Source organism: Larimichthys crocea, chromosome X (assembly GCF_000972845.2).
Source record: "Larimichthys crocea isolate SSNF chromosome X, L_crocea_2.0, whole genome shotgun sequence".
In the NCBI taxonomy this organism is placed as follows: Eukaryota; Metazoa; Chordata; class Actinopteri; family Sciaenidae; genus Larimichthys; species Larimichthys crocea.
In genome coordinates, this window is record NC_040020.1 from 40,117,304 (window position 1) to 40,127,701 (window position 10,398).

The following is a 10,398-nucleotide window of genomic DNA, read 5'->3' on the forward strand; positions in this document are numbered from 1 at the left end:
CCCCCGTCCTTCCTTTCCTCCTGGCTCATCTCAGCCTCATTGGACGGAGCTTTATTGGGGCCTTATTGAGTATGAAGAATGCTCATCTTCATGACTTTCCGCATTGGTGAGCCGCTCACTGGGTTTTTGCGCAAACCCAGGTGTGACGCATGAACGTGTCCCCACGTCCTCTTCCTCCTTGGCTTCATCTCGCCTCTTGGACGGAGCTTTAGTTGGGGCTGTATTGAGTATGAAGAACGCTCACTTCATGACCTTCCCGCATTGGTGAGCCGCTCACTGGGTTTTTGCGCAAAACCCAGGTTGTGACGCACTTGATACGTATGTCCTCTGACGATGCTCCTTGGTCTCACTCTGCGGCTTTCCGTTCGACCGCGGCTGGATGGAATCTCAGTTGGAGCCTCTTTGGAGTTTTGACACAACTCTTGATTTTGTGTCGTCTGCAGCCTTCTGACTGGAAAGGAGCGTGGACGTCCGGCTCAGGGACTTCAATTGCAACCTGTGTGGAGTGGTGAAGCGCGTCCTCTCCTCTTCTGTTGGTCAGTAGCTCTGATGGGCAACAGCAGCTCTGGTTGGGTACTTTCCTCGTCCTTTCCTTGTGGTTCTGATGGATCCTGGTCCTACTGATGGCGGGCAGCTGAATGCCGATGCTAATTCCAGTATCAGAGGATGCTCTTGGTGACTGGCCAAGCGGGAAGGTTCTGGTGAACGCTGGTAAGCTGGTGGAGGCCTGGTCCCGTTATCAGCTCTCAGACTCTGATCCTGACACACCTCCATCATTTCACAGCACGATTTTACGCTGGAAGAAATCACTGAGTCATCATCCATTTACAGCAGCACAGAGATTTCTATACACGCCAATTTAATGTAGACTTACTAGAAGGTGTTTGGGTGGCTGTCTGCAAGGTCGTTCATGGTGATAAACGGATCTCAAGAAGATGGCTGGGTGTGATCCTCTTATCCACATCCAGGTGAAGCATCTTCTTCAGCAGATTACAAAGTTCTCCCGGTCTTCGATTCTGCCTTGGGTCCCTCGTCCGACAGGTGACAAACTAGCTTCACCTGAAATCAGTAGAAGTCACAAAGGTCAGGATAATCTCTATTGTCTTAAAGACACGTTAAATGTTCTCATGGGGACCTCCTACCTTGTCAGATCATCCAGGGAGGCGGAACAGGTCTTGCTCCGGAGTGTGTCCCATTCTTTTGATGTCTAAAGAGAATAATTTTTGATTGTCTAATCTGTTCCAAACACGTGAGCGAGATCAGATGGATAGACCAAGAGACTGGTGGAATGACAGAAATAAAAAGAAAGAGTGTCCGTACTTTAATCTCCATCGCGACGACGACCGGCCCTTCCTTCGGAAAAAATACTTTGGTTGATCCCATCTTTGAGGAGCCGCTGCGGTAGTTGGCCCTGACTCTGCACCATATATCGAAGCTGTTGGTACAACACAAAGTCACTCTGTCATTTACACTTGGTACATAACGATAAAGATGTTTTTTGTCTTAAGTTTTTATGAATTGCTTCAAATTTTTTGGGACATTTTGAGAATTGCGTTCATTTACTTTCTCGTCAAGAGTTTGATTAGTTTAGATAAAGACTGAAAGAAGGGACGGAAGCATATTGTTGCCACACCCAGAAAAATAATATTAGAACGTAAACGTTTTAACGTAAAAGGATTTCATTACTTTAAAACATTATAAATGTTATAACAATAACAAATTATCACATTATAACAATAAACTGTCATGTTATATTGTGTTATGTTTCACATTATAAAGAAATTCATGTTTTAATGTGATGTTTAACATTATGACAATAAATTGCCATGTCACACAATGAAACGTGTTACATTTTAACGTGAAGCATTCCGGTTTAACAATAAATTGTCATGTTTTAAATGTGATATGTTTCACATATTAATATTGCCACGTCATATTGTGAAGCGTGTCACGTTTTAAAGTAAGCTTTTCTCATAAATGGTCTTTTTTTTTTTAAGTGACAGGAAATGTGGGATAGAGAGAGACAGGGATACGTGGGAAAGAGCCACAGGTCGGATTCGAACCCTGGGCTTCCACAGCAAGGACTGAGCCTTCGTACACGGGGTGGCTGCCGGTCGTGTTTTACCGTGAATCGTTTCACGTTATGCCTATAAATGGTCCTTTACGTGATTATTTTCATTGTTATAAATTATCAAACTTAACCTGAACGTTTGTCATTCTACCAATAGATTATCACCTTACATCGTGTATGTTTCATGTTATAACAAATAATCATGTTTTAATGTGAGGTTTCACATTACGACCATAAATTGCACATTTTAACATGAAATGTTTCACGTTATAACAATATATTGCCATGTTATACCGTGAAACCTAACGCTATTCACGTTAACAACTGAAGCGTGTATGTTTCACGGTACAATAAATTGCCATGTTATAGTGTGTTATATTTCACGTTATAACAATAATAATAATGTTTTAACGTGAAGCATTTAACGCTATAAACAATAAATTGCTCGTCATACCGTGAAGCGTGTCACGGTTTAACGTGAAATGTTTCACGTTACAACAATAAATTGCCACATTTTAAGTGTTCACGGTAGAAAATAAAAGATCCCATTTTAATGTGAAATTTGTCACGTAAAATGATAAATTGCCACGTTATTATCATATTATGTTTCACGTTATAACAAATAATCTGTTTATGTTGAGGTTTCACATTACGACCATAAATTGTCACATTTTAACGTGAAACATTTCATGTTATAACAATATATTGCCATGTTATACCGCGAAACATGTCACACTGTCAACATGTACGTTTTAACCTGAAGCGTTATGTTTCACGGTACAATAAACTGCCACGTTATATGGTGTAATTTCACGTTATAACAATAAATAATGTTTTTACGCAAAGCGTGTCCAGTTAAACACTAATTGTCATGTTTAAATGTGATATGTTTCGCATTATAAACATGAAATTGCTACGTCATACCGTGAACGGTGTCATGTTTTACGTGAAGTGTGTCACGTTACAACAATAAATTGCCACACTATATCGTGTTATGTTTCATGTTATATTAGGCTAACTATTTCAGTCTTTGCCAATCTAAGAGATGACTTCAGAGATGTATTAATAATCTTATCTAACTCCTGGAAAGAAAATGTTCCCTTCAGCTGTTGCTGAGATACTATTCAACTAAAACTAATGAGTCGTGTTTTTTCACCCTTCATACACAATACATGAGACTTGTTTGTGAGTCAAACACTGACCATGGCGTATTCGCTGTGTCCAAGGTACAGCAAATTGCCCGTGAATAGCTCCGCCGCAACGCAGCCCAAAGCCCACATGTCGAGGGCTGGAGTGACGGGAAATCCCAGGATGTTCTCTGGAGCCCTGAGAGAAAAAAGAAAAACAGTAACGCATGTTTTGTTTCCGTGTTTTAACTGCTTTGTCAGCAGGTCGAACCTCTGCCACGTGACCATTACTTACCTGTAAGCGAGCGGGGAGGCGGATATGCCCCAATCTGACTCAGAGACGTGACAGGCCAAGCCGAAGTCGATCAGTTTTATCTTCATTGGCTGGTTCGTGGTCCACCATCGATGTTGTCTGGCTGTGTCCGTGTGTACGTTCCCATGTTCTTCAGGAGTTGTAGAGCTGTGGCCATCTGAAGTCATGGATAAATCACATAAGAAGGTCAGTCACTTCACTGGTACTACTTTTGATTTGCAGGTCTTGTCAAAAACAAAGGTGACACATACCTGGTGCACGACTGGGCGGATTCTTTTCACCGAGAGCGAGCAGGATGCTTTCTTCTGCAAGAAATCCCACAGACTCATATCCAGCATTTCAAACTCGAGCAGATGTCTCCGGTCGATAAAACAGTCGTTGAATCGGACAAAGTTAAATCTGTCCGAGTCGAAAGCTCTCAGCTGTTCAAGGACGTCCATCTGGGGAACACGAGATGTTAGATTTAAGGTAACGTTTGAAGCATCGCGCAGTATATGAACTTTAGACAACATCACTTGGGTTTCACCTCGTTCTGAACTTCAGCTGTGACGTCGTTGTCCTTTAATATCTTCACAGCCACCGTTTCCCTGGTGGCTGTCTTGACACACTTGACCACCTTTCCATAGACCCCTTTCCCCAAACGGACTGAACAAAGTACTGAGAGGAGGACGAGGAGGACGCGTGGGACCACCTGGGACTCCTCACCTGAAGAAGAGGAGGAGGAGGAGGATGTGGGCTCCTCTTCAGATGGTACAGACTGAGCCGGGTCTCGGTAATTTGTGGTCTAGAGGAGAAGAAAAGGGTGACAGACACGACATAAGTCACATTTTGTCCCATAAAACAGGACAGCCAGCAGCAGCAGCAGTATAAATGCAGTTTACATGCAGGGATACATTTATTCCTCATTAAAGCTTTGACAGTCTGATAGATTTACTATAAAAATAACTATTAAATATTCTGCTTGTTAGTGAAGCAGATCAAACCAAAAAGTAACGCTCACTCGTCTTTGGAAGGAGACTCGTGATGATAGCACTGAAACAGTTAATTTAATGGACTTACCATGATGTTGCTGTAGAAGTCTTTTTCCTCACAACTGATTTGTCGAAGTTCACTCGAGCAAACTTGCAGCCGGAGTCCAAACTAAGTCAAACTGCACACTGACCTCTGAGCTGAGAGCTGCAGGTCTGGTTCCGTTTGGAATGGGTCCTTTGTTCAGACAGAGTTCTACATTCTGCAGGTAGAACTTGGCTTGGATCTTACGAATCATAACAGGAACAGCTCTCCGGAATGTTTGTTTGACTGCAGCAACATTGTCTCATGCAACATGGAGGAGGTTTCTCCATGAATCAGGTCGAACAGAGCATTTTAAAAAAAGGATCCATGCTTTATTTACATAAAATGCATTAAAAATGACCCGCGCCTAGTCCTGCCCCCCGAGTATGGCGGTGACTGGGATACTCCCATGGCGGCCCTATAACCTATATTAAGTTGTCCTCACTATAACGCGGTTCACCTTTCGCGGACTCGCTGTTTGTGGATTTTTTTTGTGTAATTTTGCAGCTTTTTTTTTACAGCGTACTGACAGTATGAACGGCGTGTTCGGCACCGTCGAGGAACTGTGAACACTTAGTGTCAAACCTCTAGACTGATCATTAAATTAAATTTGTTAAAATGTTTGGCCTTGAAAACAGGTTTTGATCTTTGGTTTCATTTACTAAACATATTTTACTTATTTTTGTTAAATCTGCGAAAGTTTGAACTTTGAGAGTTTAAATAAGAGAGAAATGTGAGAAAATGTTAATGCCTGTCTGAGAAAAGTGTTTAAAAGTGTGAGTTAGGAATTTACGGCCTTAAAACACGTATAATAATTGTAAAAAATTATATATATGTAGCGCTCCCCTTAATAGATATATTGATTAGGGAAGGGCTTTTGGGTTCTTTATCAAATGTTGTTAACCCTGATTAACTCAGTTTTAATAATTATCTTGGATCTCGTTTACATTAAACACATGAAATTATTAAACTCACCTCTGATGAATTCACCTTTTAGAGCTTTAGTTTCAATACCGATTTTAAACCAAAACATGTCTATGTGTCTCTTTAAATATGAAATTATGCCCTGCTATCAGGTAAATGCAATAAAGTCACACCACTCAGATTTAGAAGAATAATACTCAATTATTTACTTATCAAGGAAACAAAAAACATTAAATAAATTATACACTTCACACTTCAAAGGAAATTTACCCTTTTCTTCCTTTAAAGAAACCTCTTCTTTACCATATTACTGTAAGAGAATAAGTGAACTTTCACTTTCAACCTAAAGTAAATTCAGTTATAAAACCTTAATTAACCCTCTTCTAGGCAACCTATAAACAAACCACACACTCAGGTTACTTAAAACAAAATAAACGTTGCAGGCCTGGATCGATGCTCGTGATCGTGGCAGCCCAAAACAGAATGTCTGTTTCTCTCCAATGAGCAAAATAAAACCTTGGTACCTTAGCGATAACTCTGGCTTGTCTGTGATCCAAACGGACAGGTACAGGTTCAGCAGCAGGTCCAGGTCTTAATGCAACTTGCCTTTTACACATCGACCGTTTGGAAACAATCGAAGAAAAAACAAGATTCACCAAGCTTTGTGCGCTCTACAGTTACTATTTAACTTGCATGCTCCTCTGTTGCTTTCAGCTCGTGGCTCGTCTCTCACACCTTAATTGTCCGAGCTGAACACCTGAGAACACCTGAGAACACCTGACGCTCCTGCAGCGTGTTATTAACCCCATAACTGCTGGTCGAGACATTTGCCAGAAAAACATTGCATTTTTTAACAAACACCAAGCACAGCATACATTTTAAATGTTTTTACCCATTTTACACTCTTCTTAAATGTTTTTTAACCTTTTTTAAACTAAAACATTTCTAAATGATTTTAATAGTATTTATACTACTATTTATTACATAGCTTCAACAACCTTTTTTCTGACAGTTTTAAACCGGGTTTTATTATATATATATATATATATATATATATATATATATATACAGTCCCTTGAACATTTTGCCACCTTTTTTGAGATTTTATCCATCAACACAAAGTAGCACATAATTGTGAAATGGAATGGAATGATACATAGTTTTCAAAATTTTAAGTAAATAAAAAATCTGAAAAATGGAAAAATGTGATGTGCATTTGTATTCAGCCCCTTGTACTCTGTACAGTGACAAGGAAGATAGATAATCAGTAATAATAATAATCATATCTTAATAATGACAGAAAAGATTAACAGTTCTTGCTCATTCATTGTTAGTTCATCATCATATGAGAAGAGAGAGGAGAGCAAGACAGGCTGACAACAAACTTGTTACTTTGGTTTCCTACAGATAGCTTCACAATCTGCAGGTTGTGGTTCTGATCCTCTCTTATTTCTGATAGAAATATTTCTGGAAGAAATATAGAGGATCAGAATCAGAATCCAGAGCCAGAGCAAAGACTGACAACATAAGGGAAGGGTCTGATGCACGTTGTCTCTCAGCTTCCTTCCGTAGTTCTTCTATTTTTTCTTCTAATTTTGCTAAGGCCTGAGTGTTTTGCTTGTTCTCAAGTCGTTGTTGAAGGGAGCCAACAAATGTACCATCCTGTGAAAAACAGCAGAACAGATGAAGGTTACATTTTGTCTTCCTGATGGGTGAACACACACTTTTCTTTTTTCACTGGTTGTGACGCTGCGTCACTTCATGTATCATCATGGGATGGTGTCTGTTCCTTCAACATATCAAATATTCAATAACTGTAACTGAACAGGTTCTGGATCCCCTAACCACCTGCACATTAAACTCTTGGTTCGTGTTTGCATATTGAGTATGAAATTGTTCAGCTTAACACTCTGATTCTGCCGTCAGTACAGACAGCGTATATTCCCAGATCAGCCACATTGCTCCAGATAATAATATTCATACCCAAAGACCAGAGAGAATCCATCTCAGCACTTTCTGTCTCTGTCTCTAAAGACAAAAGACCAGGTCAAAAATCTGAGAGTTACTCTAGATTCTGACCTCCACTTTGAGGCTCACATAAAAACCAAAACGTCATTTACCATCTCAGAAATATGACTAAAGTCAGATCTTACTAATTCATGCTTTTATCATGTCGAGGCTCGATTACTGTAACGCTCTTCTGTCTGGTGTCCCCAAAAAACCCTGTGTGTGCACATGTACAACACAAACTGTTGAATCTACTACATACCTGAATTGACAATCTCTCCCCATAGCGCACATAGGTAGCAAGGTGTTCACAGTTGTTGGAAGAGACAGCATACTTTCCCCAGTTTTCTTTTTTTTTTAATTCATTGATTCGCCTGATTATATTTTCTTTTCTTGTTAGTTTTGCTACCCACTCCAAGTCTTCCTTTGGTAGCATCCCAGGCTTCTCCAGGTAATTGTCCACTCTCTCCCGTAACCCTCCTCTCATGTCTTGAAGTTTACCAAATTCACACTTTTTACCTGTTTGAGAGAATAAACTTTTCTAAGTGTTGTACATAGATTCAACACAACATCTGTCACTTGTTCCTCCTGTTCTGCACAAACCAGAACACCATCATTAAATATGAATATTTCTGCATATTTTGACTTCAGTATACGTACCTGTGTGGTGAAAGATGTCATTATTACCCTGGCCGATGTTTACACCGCTCTGTGGGCCCACATAAATAGCATAGTGCTTGTATGCGGTAATGGAGCCACGACCCCTCGGAAACGCAATTATGTCTCCAAATTCATACTGTGAACAGAAGAAAAGACATTTTTTAGTAACTTTTACATTCAGTGCAGCTTCCACTTCCTCTATCCCCTGTCATTCCCTACCTGTCCACCAGATGTCCTCAGACTTTCCCCGTCACCTGACTGCACCACACAGAAACAGTCCTCACCTGTTCCCACGTCTGTCATCAGCCCTGCAGTTACCTGAACCTGACCCCTAAAATACACTGCATGCGGAACGGCAGCGTACTCCGCTGTCCGCCAACTCACACATAATTTGTTTGTGATGCGCTCAGGTGCGTCTCCATCAGCCAACGAGATCTCGTGAATTCACGCATAATCGCGCGACATTGTCGGCTGTAGTCTCTTTGACTCCTGCGATAACATTCCACGCCGCATCTTTTTTCTGGTGTCCTTATAAAAAGGATGTGAGGTGTCATCAATGATTACACCTGAAAACCCCTCACCTGTTGACTTTAGGTTGGCCCCGCCCATTATTATGTTCTCGATCCGCGGTGAACACGGGGTATTTTATTTTGAAAATCAACCAGGGTTTTATTTTGTATTTTTTAGCCGATTTCCTTCCCCGCACAATCTGCTCTGTGCTGAATTTATGCGCCGTGCTCCGGCGTCCGTGAATGATAGAAGCTCTGCCTATGTGTTGCGGAGGGCTGCCGGAGTCGTGACACAGCGGGGACGGAGACTGTGGGAGCTGACAAACTGACTAACATTGAAACGTATTGGCTCTGTTGCCATGGCGGAGCCTTTCCGCATGCAGTGTATTTTAGGCTTGGACCTTACCTGTCCCCTGCAAATGTTTTGTCTTTGAGACTCACTGACAGACTCTCTCTGTTCCTGATCACTCCTTGTGTACAGAAATACATTTGAAAAGACATTTGTCGTTGTCTAACTCTTAATTTCAGTATTTCTCCGTGGTCTTTGGTAATGGAATAGAATTATTCCACCTCAGTATTCAACACACACTTACACACTTTAGCTGTGTTTGACTTAAGCAATAAGATCCAGTCATGGCTTACCATGATGTGTTTAGAAGATGGTGACTGTGTCGTGAAAATGAATCTCTTAACACCCTGAAAGTACAAACACACAGACACACAACTTTTTACCTGCAACATGGCAGGTTCGTTCAAGTTTAGTTTAGAATACATAGTGTCCTTACCTTCTGCAGAGAGATGGTGGAAGCGCGTCGGTACTGTCAAGCGAGTTCCAGTAGAAACAGTGGAAATGAGACTCTTATCAGGTCTTAAGTGGAGTATCATGAGTCCAGAGAGGAAAGAACCCAGAACCTGTCATCAAGATGTCGGCTGGAGGCTGAACAACAGGAAACCTTTGGACTCTCTATCAGGGTACGGCATGCGCAGAAGTGGTGGACGTTGAAGGTTGTGTAACAGGAGGCCTAGGGACTCTAGACCTAGGGCAAGGACCTAGTCCCTAGGATTTAGGCAATACAAATTTTGTATGCATTTAAGGATTAAATTGTGGACATTGAATTTGTGATTTGTTCCCAGGGTTGTAAACATCAGGTGAGTTGTGTTTAACATCTTTGAAGGCAGTTAGAAGCTAGGCGTGTCTCCTCTCCACCAGATCAAACTGCTCAGATAATATATGCTGACAATAACACCTCCATGGGTAAAGACATTCTCTGTGACTCATTCTGGGCGTGTAGTATTTGTGCTGTTATCTTGGGGTTTAAAGTCGATCCACCAGGATGAGTTGGGCAGAATGTGAGACCGACTCAGGCACTTCTGATGAACTTTGAGAGTGTCTCTAATTCTCCTTGGCCAAGCGTCAATAAATAATGCAGCATAAGACATCAGAGGCTCCTGAACTACAGCAATTTCTCCACAACACTATCTATCTATCTATCTATCTATCTATCTATCTATCTATCTATCTATCTATCTATCTATCTATCTATCGTTGCACAGGCTCAGGATTCAAATATTTATTGTCACATGCACAGAGACAATGCACAGCAAAGTGTTTTCTGTCTCAACGTTCATGAAGAAGAAGAAGTAGAAGAACTCCTCTGAAGGTCGGAGGTGAAGTCACGACCTCTGTGTATGGGGTGCCGTTTGTAAAGCGTCTCACTCTGAAAATAACAGCAA

General features: G+C 41.1%; 1 protein-coding gene and 1 long non-coding RNA gene across 2 annotated transcripts; both read right to left on the bottom strand.

The window, feature by feature from the left end:
* Window positions 1–982: 982 nt before the first annotated feature.
* On the bottom strand, window positions 983–3,678 carry LOC113746620 (homeodomain-interacting protein kinase 1-like). Its single transcript, XM_027283003.1, has 4 exons — window positions 3,494–3,678; window positions 3,274–3,397; window positions 1,369–1,435; window positions 983–1,059 (listed from the first exon to the last, which is right to left on the bottom strand). Exons 1-4 carry the CDS (start codon window positions 3,676–3,678, stop codon window positions 983–985), a joined length of 453 nt encoding a protein of 150 aa, XP_027138804.1.
* A 3,397-nt stretch (window positions 3,679–7,075) lies between these two features.
* LOC104939785 (uncharacterized) lies at window positions 7,076–9,526 on the bottom strand. Its single transcript, XR_003463045.1, has 5 exons — window positions 9,450–9,526; window positions 9,307–9,360; window positions 8,156–8,291; window positions 7,758–8,014; window positions 7,076–7,150 (listed from the first exon to the last, which is right to left on the bottom strand). It is a non-coding gene; the product is annotated as an uncharacterized LOC104939785 (long non-coding RNA).
* Between the last annotated feature and the right edge of the window lie 872 nt (window positions 9,527–10,398).

Excerpts from the sequence above, each read along its gene's own strand:
- LOC113746620 (XM_027283003.1), bottom strand. The coding sequence starts at position 3,678 with ATGACTTCAGATGGCCACAGCTCTACAACTCCTGAAGAACATGGGAAC. Across the intron at positions 3,398-3,493 it reads GCCTCCCCGCTCGCTTACAG|GGCTCCAGAGAACATCCTGG; the intron begins GTAAGTAATGGT and ends TTTTTCTCTCAG. Across the intron at positions 1,060-1,368 it reads CAAAGATGGGATCAACCAAA|GTGAAGCTAGTTTGTCACCT; the intron begins GTATTTTTTCCG and ends TACTGATTTCAG.